At 39.8% G+C, this 17,795-nt stretch overlaps 1 protein-coding gene and 1 long non-coding RNA gene across 3 annotated transcripts in view; one reads left to right on the top strand and one right to left on the bottom strand.

Annotated features, from left to right (window-relative positions):
• The window catches only part of Hmcn1 (hemicentin 1), a 423,434-nt gene that overhangs the window by 42,490 nt on the left and 363,149 nt on the right, over positions 1 to 17,795 (bottom strand). Inside the window, 9 exon segments of the mRNA XM_040738098.1 lie at positions 1,346 to 1,427; positions 3,436 to 3,626; positions 4,376 to 4,510; positions 6,278 to 6,491; positions 9,449 to 9,639; positions 13,546 to 13,815; positions 15,810 to 15,944; positions 16,072 to 16,209; positions 16,726 to 16,833. Of these exon segments, the coding sequence (XP_040594032.1) occupies positions 1,346 to 1,427; positions 3,436 to 3,626; positions 4,376 to 4,510; positions 6,278 to 6,491; positions 9,449 to 9,639; positions 13,546 to 13,815; positions 15,810 to 15,944; positions 16,072 to 16,209; positions 16,726 to 16,833 (1,464 nt within the window).
• The window catches only part of LOC121136796, a 42,783-nt gene that overhangs the window by 21,746 nt on the left and 3,242 nt on the right, over positions 1 to 17,795 (top strand). The window contains exon 3 of one of the 2 annotated variants that reach the window (XR_005873934.1): positions 13,506 to 13,685. This is a non-coding gene — a long non-coding RNA (uncharacterized LOC121136796). Of the gene's footprint in view, positions 1 to 13,505; positions 13,713 to 17,795 lie in introns of both variants that reach the window. The other variant, XR_005873935.1, reaches the window with a different exon arrangement.

The raw sequence follows: 17,795 nt of genomic DNA, 5'->3' as shown, positions 1-17,795 counted from the left end.
CAGTGTTCACATCCACTGCTTTCATTTACTTCCTCATATTCCAATAACATGCATTTTCAAACTTATGCCAAATAAGGCAAATTCATTCACACTAAATGTCAATAAAGTTATTAAAGAAGCTTGTCTGCTCATGATACCATGACCAAGAAAACTTAGAATCTTAATTCAGATACTGTGGACATTTTTGATGTCTACAAAGGTATAATGTAATATAAATATAAAATTATGTGTGTACATATTTCATGGTCAAATAAAGCACAACATTTACATCATCATCAATCAAACGAAAATGTTTTATCTGAATGAAAACACTGCTCTGTGCTTTGATCTTTGTTAAGAGAAGCTTTTTCTTTGAGAGAAGCCTTCCCGCCAGTCTGGTTCTAGAGCTGCATCAGTCCCAAATAAACACACAGGAGGCTATATTAATTATGAAGCTGTTGGCCTTGCTTGTTTCTTACTGGCTAGCTCTGACTTAAGTAATTACCCCATAATTGTTAATCTAAGTATGTCTCTTACCGGAGAATAGTTCCGGGCTCCTACCCCATGGCGTTACATCTCGAACTCTCTTGTGTTTCTCCTTCCCAGAGTCCTCCTGGACTCCTAGTCCCTCCTATCTAGATTCCGTATTGGCCAGACAGTGCTTTATTGGCATAAGACTTCCCCAACAGATCTTAATGTTAATAATATTTTTAGCCTTTTTATGTTAGAAGGATCCACCATCAGGATTTGTATGTTAGCTGATCTGATGACGCTTTTTCTTGACCTGGGTCAGCAGAAACTGCCATGTTTCTCTCATTTTGGAAGCTCTGATTGCTGGTGGCATTTACTGAGGGGCTCCACGAAGAGTAAAGAATCCCACTTAGAATACACAGCTATTTCATGGAAGAAGACTGCTGATCTACCCGGAAGCCCCCCTGAGTATTATTTTTTAATGCATATATTTCCTTTTATTGAAAATAGAATTTTCCTCTAATAATATATTTAGTACATATTTTAAAAGCACATAAAATGAGCTCTTTGTAAGCATGGGACAAGAGTTTGGTGAGCCACAGAGGGCACTCGCTGTTGTCAAAGGGTTGGCCACCAGGAACTATTGTCAAAGAGTTTGCCACCACGGACACTGTGACTATAAACTGTGGGTGTCAGATAAGAGCGGGAAAGGATTCTACAGAAGTATACTGGTGTTATGGCTCATGAGCATTGCTCGGTTGTCATCAGGAAAGAAAACTAGACACAATGTGAAAGTTATTGTTCAAGAACATGCTGCAAGTTTAAAGGAAATGGCCCTTCCCCATTAGGCAACACTCCTGCTGTGTTGTAGCTGGAGATTGACGGAACAGCTTACTTTGCAGAGTCAGGCTCATGCTGCGCTCCACCACCCCGGCCTCATTGGCAGCTACGCATGTGTAGTCACCAGCATCTTCATTCTATGGGAATAAGCGTGTTTATGAGAACAGGGGTCTGCGGGGCTTGCCACTTTTTAGTGAGACAGTTCATTTGGAATTTCAGCTATGGGAAAGCATTTTAATGGAAATAGACAACTTCACCTATGTCTAAGCTCATAGCTAGGTTGAAAAATGAGAGGAAGAAGAGAAATGGGGGAACAAAAAAGAAATTCCAAAATTAAAATTTTCATATAACATTGAGTCCCAGGAAATCAAAGTTAAAATAGCATCATTTTATAACCACCTTTTTAAAATTATGAAAGAAAAATGCAAATGCTATGATTATGGCCATCTTAAATCCATTAAACCAGCCAGTACAAATTAACCTATACCAAGTTCTTTCTAACTGTTGTTTTTGAAAATGTATCAAGATGGATTCCTAGGGAGTTTGAGATTAAGGAAAGTGAAAAATGAATTTACTTGTAATAATAAATTACAGACATTCATAAAGTTATACATATATGACACAGAAAACATGTACTACATGATTTTACTTATTTACAGTACAATATATGTGCTTAACTTTAAGTGTCAGTGTACTATACATATGGAGGTTTCTAGTAGGCAGCTGAAAATGGGACTTGGAAGTCAGGACTGAGGCTACATATTTAGGACTAAGAAGTTGTATAATTAAAAGACTTTGCAGCAACATTAACAATGGTATTCGAGTAGTCTTGGAAGTTTGAGAAATAGAAATAGTTGTGTAGAAGGAAAAGGCACCAATGAAGAAAACTGAGACTTAATATGACATAAATTAAAATGAGGAAAAAAAAATCTTTTTTTTTTTTTTTTTTGGTTTTACGAGACAGGGTTTCTCTGTATTGTTTTGGAGGCTGTTGGTCCAGCCTAGCCTCGAACTCACAGAGATCCGCCTGTCTCTGCCTCCCGAGTGCTGGGATTAAAGGCGTGCGCCACCACCACCCGGCGAGGAAAAAAATCTTAAAACTGAAGTATTAACCAACATCAGTTAACATTTAAACATAAGGAAAATAAAGCCCAAGAAAGGCCCCCCTGGATTAGGTAATGATGTATTTTAATTGTTATTTGAATTGAAAACATCTTAGAGGGCTCATCAGGTGTGAGTTAATGAAATGTTTGTATTCTAGTTAAGAAATATTTAGATGTATCACTATCAGTCTTGTATATTTATTAGTTTCCTGATGAAATTTAGCCTATAATTTACTTATGTTTATACATTTTGATCTTCTTGTTCTAAAATAGAGTTGAAAAGCTTATCTACTAATATTAAATAATACATCAATGATTAGTGAAAAAGCAACAAAAATTATCTTATTGCCTATACTTATTTGAAAGAGTAACAGTATCAATTTATATTATCGTTTCATAGTTTCAAATGAATTTAGTTGCTGGATGAAATACTGTTATACATTCATTCAATGGAACACTGTTCATCCATAATAAAGGCTATAATCCTGTTATTTGTGACAAGACAGATGGACCTGGAGATCATTATGATAAGTGGCAAATATCAGGTACAGAAAAACAAGTACTGTGTGATCATACTCACAGAGGGAATATGTCAAGTTGAGAGTACAATGTTGGGTACTAGAGGCTGGGGGAGTGAGGAGGAGGGAGGGATGAAAAAACAGTGGTGAATGGGTACTCCGTTACGGTTAGGAAATGTGAAAGATTCTGGTGTTTTACTGCACAGTAAGGTAACCGAAGAAAGGAGTTTGAAGGTCTCCATCATAACATCTGCCAAATGTTTAATTTAATTAAAACTCCTCACAGTGTACACAAATTGAAACATCTCATGCTATACTATTACTAGGTACATTTTTGTTCATATATACCAGATAGAATATACATTTAAAATATTTAAATTTAATAAACAAATTAAAAGAAGGGATACACTAACTTAGATTTCACGATTTGCAGAGGAGTGTAGAAGAAATTTTTCCCATCTACGAAGGGCACTGACACGAGGCATAGCAATGTAGATGGTGTCAACAACTCCCATGAGACTTACCACGGTACCGTAGATGGCCAAGGAACCATTACCCAGTTGTCGGATTCTGTGGCTAGTTTCTATGTCCGCCCCCTTTCGGCTCCACTGGATAGTTGGGGCAGGGTCTCCTCTCACCTCGCAGTTTAGGATTGCATTGCCACCAAGTGGTTCAATCCAGTTAGAGGGGTAATCACCTTTGAAGACTGGAGGCTCTGGGAAATACCATAAGTCAGGCGGGAAGGAAAAGCTGGTTCTGAGTTTCTGTGTGAGATTTCATCCACATAGACATAGAGCTTAGCAACAAGGGGAAAACCACTTCAAAACATCATGGGTTTTCTAAACTATCATTGTATTTAAACGCCAGGCAATATCGCCAATTTCAGTCCTCATACTGGGACTACCCCACTTCATGTCAGTAACCTCTTTATTTACCTTTTTCTTACTGTGTGTATGTGTGTGTGTGTGTGTGTGTGCTGTGCATGTGTGTGTATGTGAACATATGTGTGAAGGAGCTCTTGTGGTTGTGTGTGTGTGCTAGCCTAAAATTGATGTCTTCCTCATTCAGTCACCATTTTATTTGTTGATGCAGAATCTTTTTCTTAACCTGGAACTCACCAATCCCGGCTAGATAGACTATCTAGCCAGCTTCCCTCTGGATCTCTTGTCTGTCTCCTGTGTGCTGGGCTTGTGGGTGGCTGACACATCTACTTGTGTTTCATACGGGTTCTGGGCATCCAAGCTCACACTCCAGTGCTTGAAGCGCAAACTCTCTATCCCCGTATCCATCTCTCCAACCCCTTTCTGCCTTTGAGTTGAAACCCCTTGTTATTTTTACTTTTCTCACAAATCTATACATGTTTGTGACATTGGAATAGCAGTCATGTTGTAATACTTCATAGTGAGGAAACAAACTCTCATTATGAATAAATCACATAGGGAACATGGAATACTTTCTACCTACCTTTCACATAAACAAATCCAATCGCTTTCACAAAGCCAACACTGTTCTCTGCTGTACACACGTAAGTGCCTGAGTCCTCTGTTGACACCTTTTCAATAACAAGTTCACTGTGTCCATTGACACTGTCAAAGTGGGCTGAGGAAACAGATTAGGAAACAACACAGATGCCTCTCAGTGACCTAGGAAAATGTCACAGCAGCATAATATTTTTCAGGTTAGATTTATGAGCAAGTCAGCAATTGAACCGTAACTGGACAAGAGAGCCCTTACCACAGAGCCTCCCTTGAGCTATTTACTATGTCTATAGTCACTCATTTGAAGAACCCAAACAGCCCACGGAACAGGAAAAGAGAATGAAAACAAACATCTCTCAGAAGTATTTTAAAGTGGTCCTTTCATCTCAGCCTGTTGCTTAAAGGTTGCTCGCGATGGCTCTGAGTTTCAGAAACCTTTCCTTCAAAAATATGGCATTTTCCATTCCATCTATCTCACCATCAGTTTTCTTCCCAAACAATTTACATCAATGATGGGCACACCTCTTCAGTTGTAACTCAACTGACTTGGCAGGTTGTAGGGACATCATGAAAATATATCCCTGGTAGGTAATAACAACATCATGATCAAATCTAAAATAGCTTAAACTTCCCCATAAATCATAAATGCTGAGGACGTAAATATTTACAAAGCAGCTATAATATTTGAACGGGAACTTAATATGAGCATGCTAATCTTTAAAACAACCCATATTAAATAAGCTGCCACCTGACTATGTATGGCTACTTTGTATGCATTCTCTCACTTATTTTTAAAGAACTCATTCAACTGTACTAGGTGGAGAATTAGTTTAAAAATGTAAATACCAGAATTGGTACTTGCCAGTAGAAAGAGTTCTGATTTTTAGACACTGTCTTTCTTTGTTAAGGTACAGTATGTTATTGCTGAGATGATATAATTAATGGATTTCAGCCATTCACATAACTCAGTATGACAGAGAAATCTCAAGCTGTTAGTGCTTCTCTAGCAGGGCACTTGGTAGATGTAAGTCAGAACTCTGAGAACAGGGCAACCACTCATTCCTGATACTATCTTTGCACTCAATATTGATAATGTCTTTGATGACATCAAACAAGTGTATGCATGTAACAACACCGAAAAGAAAGCCACAAATTTGAAAGAGAACAAGACGAGGTATAAGGGAGGGTTTGGAGGGAGGAGAGGGAGGGAGGAAATGATGTAATTATATTATAATCTCAAAAAAACCCCGTGTAAGTAAATAGACATGTGTCTTCCAGTAATGCATGCTCTGGGGCTAGGCACTAACTTAACACTCAGAATACACAGGGCTAGACACTTGTGTCGATTAACCTCTTCTTTTCAGAGGTTTATTCCCCCGATGAGAAGCACTGTGTTCTATGAGATAAGTGAATTTGCAAGTGCCTAGCAGCAGCCCTTCAACCCATTGATGAGCAATGCAAGGGGTCCATCAGAAGTAAGTTTAGATGCCTAAGATACAATACTCTCTCCTTTTGGGGCCAGGGTTGTGCTACTGTCAAAAGTTGTGCTTATAGAATGGATAGTTTTGTGATCCACTTATCCTTTCAAAAGAATGAACAGTGTGTGTTTTTGGTTCTATTTATTTGCTTTATTTAGTGATGACATCTCTCATAGCACAGGCTGGCCTCCAGCTCACCAAGTAGTTGAAGATGTCCTTTGAATTCCTGATTTCCCTCCTCCCATCTCTCAAGTGTAGGGATTGCAGGTGATCTACAATTCCCAGTCATTTTACAGAAAAGAGTCAACTCTGTACCCGTAATCCCCCAACGGCCTCCAGGAGGACAGAGAGTCTGGGCCACACTGTGGAATGGATGCACACATTGAAATATGAAGAATTAATTCACCAACCTGGAATAATATTGTTGTTGAAGGTCCATGTTAGTTTGGGCAATGGGATGCCAGTGGCTTTACAACTTAGCCGTAACTGTTCTCCTTTATTTAATGACAGGTCTCCAGGAAGTTCAGTAAAAGTAGGAAGGGAATGAACAGTCAGCGTTACAGCGTGTGTGTCTTCACCAGCAGCATTGTTGGCAACACATGTGTAGGTGCCAGAGTCCTCCAGCTAAATAAAAAAAAAGTTTCCCAAGTGTTAATAGATTACAACTTCCCACCCAAAATTCCAGCACTTGTTCCTCCAAGGGGCATGCTTACATAATGACAATTTAAATTTCCATTGTTAAGCATAAAGCATCAAGTGATATTTTGCATGCTATAATTCAAAATGTATGCATTTAAACATAAACCCCATACTATACAGAACTAGAACAAGTATTCCATAAGATCTGAGAAAACACCACAGGGTCTGTTGCTCTGCACTGTACTAAAGGACAAAGAACCCCAAAGCCTTTTGGCATCTTGACAACAGAGCGGGCCTTCTGGGTAATTTGATCAGAGACCCAAACCATCGGAGGACGTGGTGGGATGAAGGCCAATGTTCCATGTAATGCTGGAGTCTCCCTTGCTAAGTCCTATGGTCACCTTCATCACGTGCCGTACTTGACACACGGGCAGTACTGAACTTGACTGTCTGCACTTGGCTATCACTCTGATAGCTTCCCAGTGAACACTCTGCTTGCTCTTTCTCTATCCATTGCTGGGGTTTCCCCTGAACATCAGTGTCTTCTTGCTGACTTGTGAGGGACTCAGTATTTCGTCCTCTTTTAGTCTCTTTCTGCACACAGACCCTTGAGGATCTCATTTTATATCATGGCCTTAAATGTCACTTAAATGCTGATGATTTTCAGCGTCTCAAACCCAGATTTATTTCAAAATTCTAGTAACAGCGAACCTGTTCTGTTTTCTGCTTGGATAACTAGGTGATATCTGATGGCCGCAGGTACAACGGGCTAGGCCAGCGGGTTGACAACGGGCTAGGCCAGCGGGATGGCATTGCTTCTTTTCTTGCCACTCACAGCCACCCACATTTTCACTGATGCCTGTGTTAGCTTCTCCATTGCTCAGACTGTTGGACTCATGCATTTGAGACCGCCTTTGCTTTCACCTTCTCCAACACCAACAAAAATCTCTCACAATGTGCTGACTTCAAGGCAAATGCAGAACCCCAGCTTCTCACTCTGCTAACATTCAGAAATGAGTTCTGTCATCTGATTTCGGACCCTCTCCCCTACATATTTCTGCTTCTAACCTTGCATCCATCCCTACTGTTCCTTCTCATTATCATGATTGTGTTGGCTAGCTTTATGTCAACTAGACACAAGCTAGAGTCCTCTGGAGGGAGCATCCATTGGGAAATGTTATATAAGATCCAGAGTAGAGCAGGGATTGATTGGGGTAGGGATGAGCCTCTTGTAGTGGTGCTACCCCTGGGCTTGTGGTCTTGGGTTCTATATGAAAACAGTTTGAGCAAGCTATGATGAGGAAGCCAGTAAGCAGTACCCTCTCCATCAGCTCCTACCTCCAGGATCCTGCCCTATTTGAGTTCCTGTCCTGACTTCCTTCAGTGATGGACTGTGATGTGGAAGCAAAAGCCTAATAAACCCTTTCCTCCCCAGTGTGTTTTGGTCACAGTGTTTTATCACAGCAACAGTAACTCTGACCAAGACAACAACTGAGTCTAGTTCTTTAGAAACATAGAGGAATAATACCATTCCCTTGCTGAAACCTGAAAGGAATTCTGATGTCCACTACGAGTAGGAAGAATCCTTGTTTTATTATCTCCATGATGGTACCTGGTGTGGCCTACATTTTTTCTCTCATTCCTTTTCTCATGCTCTTTCTTTGCTTTTACTGCCTGCCAGTTCCTCAAAAACACCTGGCTAATTCTCACTTAAGGTTTTTGATGTTTCTCAGGACCGAAATAAACCCAGTTTCTCAAAGAGAATGTGGTTAATAAATAGGAGATGAGTTGGTTGGATTTGTCTGAATGCACTGAGATTGTGTATATATTACTGATTTTTTACCCTGGTCTAAAATACTATGATATTTTTATACCTGAAGCACCAAAGAATTGGAAATATAAAATTTATCACCATTCAGTATAGAAACAATTTAAGTTTGGTTGCATACATTTGTTTTCAATGAAAATGTAGCACATACCACTAACTGTCCAGGTTGTGACAACTTAAGTTAAAAATCTGGTTTTTATGGAAATATAATAGTAAAGCATATGTTCAAATATATCATTTATAAAAGGAATTCTACATATTACTCAAGACTCCCATGTGTTCTGTACAAGGTACCTTATCGATGGGATCCTTTAAATGCAACTGAGACACTGTTTCCCAGTTTTTAAACATTTTTCCCTCAAGTTCTAGAAGAGTAATTGCATCCAAAAGCAGATTTCTTAAGTACAGTCACATTGGAAATCAAGCTATTTCTGCTTGATGGCAAATGTTCCACAGACCTCAAACAGGATGCCTGAGACCATTAAACATCTAATTTGCATAGCTCCATAGAGTTTCCATTTTTAAATCAATTACTAGAAAGGGTTATTTAGAAATCTACATAGAGAAAGACATTTTTTGGCATTTTTCTTTTTTTCTAATTAAAATATTATATATATTTTATTTTTTATTCATTTTACATATCAACCACAGTTTCCCCCCTCTTCCCTCTCCCCTCAACCCACTCCCCATCCACTCCTCTGAAAGGGTAAGGCAGGATCAACCCAGGACCCCCACCCACAGCCCCCACCCCACGCCACACCTCCCACCCCCTCGAGCATCTAGGCTGAGCAAGGCATCTTCTGACATCCACAGGAGTGACTTCTATCTCATCCTCCTGACACATAGTTAAAAGCACTGAGACTACTTAGAATTTTTCCACAAAAGTAAAACAACCATGTAGGAGGAGGCCATTTAATGGTTTTAGCTTTTTTTTATCAAACACACTTCTAATTCCAAGCATATAAAACAAAATGCAAGAGAAATTAGTCTTATGTTGAATTTGTAGTATTTCCTTTCAGTATTAAAGGAAATGCTTCCGAGCTAAACCAAGAAGAAGAAGGGGGTGAACTAATCACTTGGCTCTCCTGTCTGTATTCACTTCTATTAAACTTACCACAACATTTTCCAAGATGAGCTCTCCATATGGCTGGGCAATGTATTTCCCTAACAAGTTGGCTATAAGAACATTGTCTTTCTCCCAGTGAATTGCAGGCATGGGGATTCCATCAGCAACACAAGGGAGAACAGCTTGGGAGTTCTCATTGACCGTGTAGTGTCCTTCTGTACTTTGGATCCTTGGAGGTACTATGAAGAATTTAAAGACAGTCACCCAGATAATTAAGCTTACTTTAAAAATCAACACATAAAACACCCCTGTGAGGGTGACTTTGCTAGGAATATGACAAAACAAAAAACATTAGTCTATTGTTGTATGAAAGCAACAAGTTCTTAACTAATATTTCCTATTTATTCTTTGAAAATTTCATACATGTATACAATGTATAATAATACTCAGGTCCATTCTTCTTCCCCTGTACAGCTCCTCCCCCAATCCTTCCAGCACATCTCCCTCCAAACTTCATGTCCTCTCTCCTTTTATTGAAAATAGATTTTCTTCTCACATAATATATCCTGATTGCAGTTTCCCTTCCCTCTACTCCTTCCAGGTAGCTCCCACCTCCTTTCCCATCTCTCATTAGAAAACAAACAGGGTTCTAAGGGATAATAAAATATAAAGATAAAACAAAACTAACACATTGGAATTGGACAAAACAAACAAACAGAAGGAAAGGAAATAAGAGAATCAAAACCCCACCCATTCCCACACCCAGGAATCCCACAGAAACACCAAGCTGGCCTGAGAAGCTTCTGTAGGGAAAAGGACACAGTCAACAAGACACAAAGGCAGCCCACAGAATGGGAAAAGATCTTTACCAATCCCACATCTGACAGAGGGTTGATCTCCAAAATTTACAAAGAACTCAAGAAGCAAGTCTCCAAAACACTAAAGGATCCAATTGAAAAGTAGAGAATTCTCAAAAGAGAAATCTAAAATGGCTGAGAGACACCTGAAAAAGTTTTCAACATCCTTAATTATCAGGGGAATGCAAATCAAAACAACTCTGAGATACCATCTCACACCAGCCAGAATGGCAAATATCAAAACACCAGTGACAATCTATGCTGGAGAGGACATGGATAAAGGGGAACATTGCTCCACTGCTGGTGGGAGTACAAACTTGTACAGCCACTTTGGAAATCAGTGTGGCAGTTCCTCAGGAAAATAGGAATCAGTTTACCTCAGAATCCAGTAATTCCACTCTTAGGCATATATCTAAAGGATGCACATTCATACAAAAAGAATATTTGTTCAACTATGTTCATAGCAGTATTATTTGTAATATCCAGAACCTGGAAGCAACCTAGATGGCCCTCAACTGAAAAATGGATAAAGAAAACGTGGTACATTTACACAATGGAGTATTACTCTGTGGAAAAAAACCACAATAGAATCTTGAAATTCAAGGGAAATATATGGAACTAGAAGAAACCATCCTGAGTGAGGTAACTCAGTCACAAAAAGACAAACACAGTATGTACTGGCTCATATATGGATTTTAGACAGAGCAAAGGAGTATCAGCCTACAGTCCACACCTCCAGAGAAGCTAGGAAACAAGGAGGACCCTAAGAGAGACATACATGGTCCCCTGGAAAAGGGGGGAAGGGACAAGATCTCCTGAGCAAATTGGGAGCATGGGATGGGGGGAGAGGGGAGAGAGATAGGAAAAAGAGAAGGAGAGAAGGGAGACAACAAGAGGGAACAGGAAGACTGAGTCGGGAGGAATAGAGGAGAGCAGAAAAGAGATACCTTAATAGATGGAGTCAGTATAGGTTTAAAGAGAAATCTGGCACTATGGAAATGTTCAGAGATCCACAAAGATGAGCAAACTAAGTATCTAGGCAGTAGCAGAGAGGCTGCCTTTGGTGCCCTTCCCCTATAATGAGATTGATGACTACCTTAATTGCTACTAGTCTTTATCCAGTAGCTGATGGAAGCAGAAGCTGGCACTCACAGCTAAGCACTGAGCCAAACTTCTGGAACCCAGTTGCAGAGAGGGAGGAGGGATGAGCAAAGAGGTCAAGACCTTGCTGGAAAAACCTACAGAAACAGTTGACCTGACCTAGTGAGAGCACAGGGATCCCAGTTGTAAACCTGGGCAACCAACATTGGACTGAACCAAGCCCTCGGAATGTGGATGCCAGTTAGGAGGTCTGGGCAGTCTATGGGACCTCTAACAGCAAAACCAGTATTTATCCCTAGTGCTCAAATGGACTTTGGGAGCCCGTTCCCTATGGAGGAAAACTCTCTCAGGCCAGATACACGGAGGAGGGTCAATGCCCTCCCTCAAATGATGTAATAGACTTTGAGGATCCCCCATGGAAGGCCTTACTATTCTTGGGGAGTGGGTGGGTTGCAGGGATCAGTGGGGGGGATGGGAGGGTGGGAGGGAGAGGGAATGGAGGAATTGATATGTAAAATAAGATTGTTTCTAAATTTGAAAGAAAGGGAGGGTGGGAAGAAACGCCAAGCTGGAAGCCATAATATCTATGTCAAATGTTCAAATTTCAGTCCAGTGCTACCACACCTTGCTCATAGTAGCTTTCTTTCAGTTTTTTAATTGTTCGAAATAAAAAATTATGGCTATGACCTTATAGGTGACATTAGCTATTGGCCAAACATGATACTTTTAATATCTATGCCTAATTTTAGAAATAGTTTATACATAATTTGAAAAAGAAACCATATATCAAACCTACTTGTTAGCTGGAAGAATTTTTTTGTTTTTGTTTGTTTTTAAATTGCCTATGACTGCAGTTTTGGTTTTAATGATTCACCAAAAAAATGTCTGCCCTTATTGTATACCTTGGTGCACAAGTATTGAGGCTTGTGTTTTTAAAACGTATAAATGGTTTTGTTGTTACTTAACACATGGACAATTTTGATAAAATGTTTTACAAATATTTGAAAAGAACAACTTTTTTTGCTTGAACAACTTTTTTGCTTAAAGATTAAATGTAGAAACACTAGTTCAATAGATTAACTAAAAGCAAGAAGGTTATTTGGAAAACTCACAAACGACTTTTTTTATTTTTAACTTGAGTGCATTACTTATTTAAATAAAAAGAATTCTATTTGAAATAATCATTCTTGCTATGAAGTTGAGACAAAGTCAGATTCTCTTGAAAAATAAAGATTTTACAAATTTTTTAAAAAGTAGAAAGCAAAAGCCACTTATTAAAAAAAAAAGATACTCCATAAAATAGTAGTTGGAGAAAGCTTAATTTGCTATTGTTTTCTACCAGTTACACTAATAAAGATTCTATCATTAGTCTTGAAATATACAATATTCAACTAACATTTTAATGCTTTTATTTATCTTTACTCTTAAAATATACATTAAAGATTATTTTATGAACACAGAGTATTTTGACTGCACGTATGTCTATACATCACATTTATGCTTAGTGCCCATGGAGGCCAGAAGAAGGCATTGGATCCCCTGAACTGGCTTCACAGACTTCTTTGAATTGCTATGTGGGTGCTGGGAATTGGACTGGGGTCCTCTAGAAGAGCAGCTGGTGCTTTTAATGACTGAGTCATCTCTCCAGCTCATTAATGCTCATTTTTAGATATTTTGTTATATATCTTAATACAAAGAAAAGAAAAAATGTACAGATGAATGTTGCAGTATTTTACAATAATGAATCAAATGAATCTTTAGTTCTTATGAGGTTCAAACTGCATAGATTATCTAGGTCATATGCTTATTATTTTTGAGCCAGAATGACTTGAAGCTTCAAGAAGTGTAACAGAAGAGCCACAGAACGCATATGGTCACCACATAAGCCACACAACTCCAACAGTCACAGAACGCACATGGTCACCTCATAAGCCAGACAACCCCAACAGTCACAGTATGAAGGGGGTGTCAGTCATACACTTATTTGCCTGGACATGCTGATGTCATCTCTCACACAGATGTGTGCCCACATAAGCAAACACAAGTTGGGTACACAGACTTGAAAGTGAAGCACACAGGCACACTTCTCCACACGCACTGTGACTCTGACACCCATCACACTCGGTGATCTTTTCTTGTTGCCACAGTGACACAGCAGATGGAAAGAAATCATGTTCAACAACCTACCATGGACAGTGAGTGTGGTGCTCATGCTGCTGGAACCCGCTGCATTAGCTGCCATGCATGTGTACCGACCAGTGTCAGCAGGCTGGGCAAATGCTATCTGCAGAGCGCCTGAGTTCAGGATGCGCTGACGGATGGATTCAGTAAGTGCGTGTCCATCTTTATGCCAGGTAATGTCAGGGGTTGGGAAGCCCTCTGCCTCACACAGCAGAGAGACAGGTTTGTCCACAGCAACAACATACTCCTTCTGATGAGAACTAATAGCTGGAGGAACTAAATGACAGAAGGTACAAACTGAATGTAGAGGTCGCCTCCCTTAGCCCTGCTGCAATAAAGTAACATTTCAAGGAAACAAAGCCCCACATCTTCTAGACTGTCAGAACCTAACGCTGTAGTTTGGTTTTGTCTGGAATATTAAAATTCATGAGCTTATTTCAGAAAACAGGTCTTTATACATTAACAAATGTAAGCAGTAGTCGATTTTAAATGAGATACACATATATTCATGAGTGTTTGCAAGGGTCTCATGAGAACAGTGTTTCAGAGAGTTATGAGGGTCTAGAGAAGTATTTAGACAAACTTTCTAGATTCACTTTGGGTATTTAAACTTCTAAAATGGACTCCTTCAGGCATTGTGAAATACTACAATGCTCAAAGATATTTTCACCCGTGCATTTACCAGAGAGCTTATCATGATGCCCCAACACAGTATTTACAAATGAATGCACAGACAAATGGATTCCAGAAAACAACTATATAGACATTTTTCCCATTTCAGTAACCCCATTAGGATTCTCTAATAAGACTTAAGCCATTCACCATAAAAAGACTCAAAATACTTACGAATGTCAGTCCTAAGATTACGTATAGCACCTAGCGTCACCTGGTTGAATGTGTGCTTCCCATAGCACACTCTATTTGCAAGGACAACCCTATCCAGAATCTCCTGAGCCTCCGATGTCTACAGTTACCTCTCTCTGTTTATGGAATGATTAGATACTATCTGATATTTAATGTGTCTTCGTCTCTTCATTGTTCAGCCATTTGAGCCACTTAGTGAAGAAAATTCAAATCTGAAGCTTCATTTTTATGACCACAATGTTGCTGAAACTAAAGAACGATTTTGACTCCTAGTTATTTGTGACTACAGTGCATCCCAAACGACTCTCTTCTTAAACATTATTGTCCTCCGTCCTCCAACCAGGTTTCCTCTGCCTCCCCTGTGTAGTCTCCATTATCAGAGTTCAAAGCTATGCACTGTGCCAGGACTTTGTCCTTAGCCTTCTTCTCTGCCCCTGCTCTCTCCTCAGGGAACCACATCTACTCTCTGGATTTAACACTGACTGTATGCAAGCTTTTATCTTACACTACACACCTGCCCTGAACTCTAATACACAGTCAATGCTCCAGCTGATATTTGCATCAAGATTTTTAAAAGTTTCCTACGTTCAAGGTGATTCAGCAGAAACCATGGCTTCTTCCTCCTAGTGTTCCCTCATGGCACTTCTAGTCCTTCAAGCTCTAACCTGAAGCTCAGCGAACACAAACCTCTTCTTCTAATCTTCAAATGCATCAGCAGTCTTGGCTTTTACACCTTCAAAGACATCTGTAATCCATAATCTCACGTAACTCTCTTGTAGCTCAAAGCTTGGCCCCCTCTCTCAGACCGTGGTCCCTCAACTAGACAAAGAGAACCACTTCTACAGCTCCACTCTTCCCTGTCCTCAAAGGCATCATCTACACAGCACCCAAAAATGTCTAGTCCACACCAAACCGGATTCCTGGCTGCACCCTTCCCATTGTGCAGAGAAGGCAGCCAACCCCATGATAGTGTGTCTGGTCATTTATCAGTGGCTCTGTTTGGGTCTACTCTCCTTCATGCTTTTCTGTCCACTCCTTGCTCACTACTGTCTGGTCATACCAACATAGATACTTAGCAAGATGGCTTGTCTTTATTTATTGCTCATCTATTACTTCACTCCTTACCTCAAAGAGTAGTACCCTAACAACTGACCTAACAAAATCACTCAATTTATCTGATTTCCATCAAGTAGGGTTTCATAGGATGGAGGTCCTCGTTTTCTCACACGATGTGAAAAGAACATGTTCCACCATCTTCTATAGGAAGGTTCTAGGGGAAAAGATAGTATACTACAAGCTAAGAGTGAAGCTAGCTGTGGGGAGGAGCAAGCATAATTACATATGAACAAGAAGTATGTATCATTACACATGTCTTTGAATTCAAAGCGTATGAATTACTCAAGTACCTTGTACATTCAACTTGATTTTGCCCAAGGCTGTACCAGCAGGGTTCTGAGCCACACACATGTAAGTGCCAGCATCCTCTCGAACAGCTCTGGAGATCTGCAAGCTGCCGTTAGGAAGAACAGCAAGGCTTTTGCCTACACCATAGCCAAAAAACAGAGTGAAAAGAAATGTTATTTTCACTTTATAAAAAGTCATACAGATTTCTGAACCACAAAGCACTACGTATGCCGCATGGATCTCCATTGAAATCATGGTAGGTACCTGAGGCAATGACATTGATGCCTTCCTTTTGCCAAGTAATGAATGGACTGGGTGTTCCTGCTGCTTCACATGGAAGTAAGATGGGGTTGTTTAGAATGACATCCAGTTCACTTGGCTGGGGCTGAATGACTGGAGGCTCTGCAAAAGCCGACCAACAAAAAGAGTAACATTGCTTATTATAAAACAAAATAGCCTGTTACAGTGACGAGCTTCAATGTGCTAAATCCACAATCCCCAAACATCAATGAGTTGATTGTACAAGAGAAAAGCTATGACTGGCCTTCTTACGTTCTTTAGACCTTGCTATATAGCAGCTGTAGTAAAAGAACTCTGATGGAAAACTCAATGTTGGAAGAGATCACAAAAACCAAAGAAGAAACATATTTTTTGTTTTGTGGGGTTTGTCATCCATGTGTAATTTTCATCTATTGAATAATATGTTCCAGTTTACATATTCCCAAGATATTACTATGATATAATACCATCTTTTAAAAATACATGTGACAATGAAAAACACAAATAAATATTATTCCTACCTCCAAGAGCAGCAAACACTTAGTGGATGGTGCTTGGGGTAAGTCCCAGGCTTTGCGCATGCTAGAGAAGAGCTCTATGTGCCCAGCCAGACTTTATTGAGCAAACAGCTTTCCATACCTTGGACACGAAGGGTTACATGCCGGTGTGCTGAGCCAGCTGCATTTCGAGCAAGGCAAGTGTATCTTCCTGCATGGTTTAGTTGGGTAGCAAATATCTCTATTGCTCCTACAGGAAAAAAAAGTGCTTTTCTTTTTCTTGTTTGTTTTTGTGACAGGGTCTTGCCTCAGAGCCCAGACTATCTTGAAACCTCAACTGTAACCCAAACTGACCTAGAGCTTACTGTCTTCCTGTCTCTGTCTCCCACAGAAAAAGTTTTTAATACAAAGAGTATCTTTATTTTCCTAATTCAGTAAGTTACATCTTTCTCATGTTTTCTGAAGTCATCAACAGGTACTTAATTAGTAATAGCTTTATTGATACACACTTTATCAGAAAGGCCTTAAAGTATACCATTTAATGAGTTTTTTTGGTCTAATATTTGCAGAGTTAATTAATGATAAAGCAACCTGATTTTCGAAATCTTTCAAAAGACTAGCGTCTATTTGTGGCCACTCCCAGCTTCCAAACCCAACTCTGGGCCACACCCACCCACCTGCTGCCCCTATAGGTTTGCCTTTTCTAAGTGTTTTGTCCAGAGGGAATCACACACCCTGGCCTTTTGCTTTTGGTACTGACTAATTTCACTGCGAGCATGTTTTTGAGATTCATTCATTTTAGCAAGTGCAGTATTGCGTCCCTTTCTTTGCAGCCAAATAGGTTTCCTGTTTGTGGACAATACCACTTTTGTGTATCTGTTCACCAGCTGATGGGCATCTGAATGGCTCTCCCTCTCAGCTATTGTGGATGACTGTATGAGCATCTCTAATGGAGTCTGTGTGCAGACAGGATTTCACAGGCCTTGAACAGAGACCCTGGATGGAGCTGCCGACTTTATGACAACTCTACTTATCATCCCAAGAAACTTCTGCACTGGTTTCTAACTCAGAACTTTGTGATTACACTGGCGTAACCACCTTCTGTTTTATGACGGAATTTTAACAAATCTACTTATCTACCTGAGATAGCCAAAATACTCTCCCTTAAAACCGAAGCTATATGCTGAGAGTGAATGTCCTATTATTTCCCAT

The sequence above is a fragment of the Mesocricetus auratus genome, unplaced genomic scaffold, assembly GCF_017639785.1.
Source record: "Mesocricetus auratus isolate SY011 unplaced genomic scaffold, BCM_Maur_2.0 Super-Scaffold_100676, whole genome shotgun sequence".
NCBI lineage: Eukaryota > Metazoa > Chordata > Mammalia > Rodentia > Cricetidae > Mesocricetus > Mesocricetus auratus.
The sequence above is the reverse complement of the archived record's forward strand: the minus strand, read 5'-3'. Positions and strand labels throughout refer to the sequence as shown.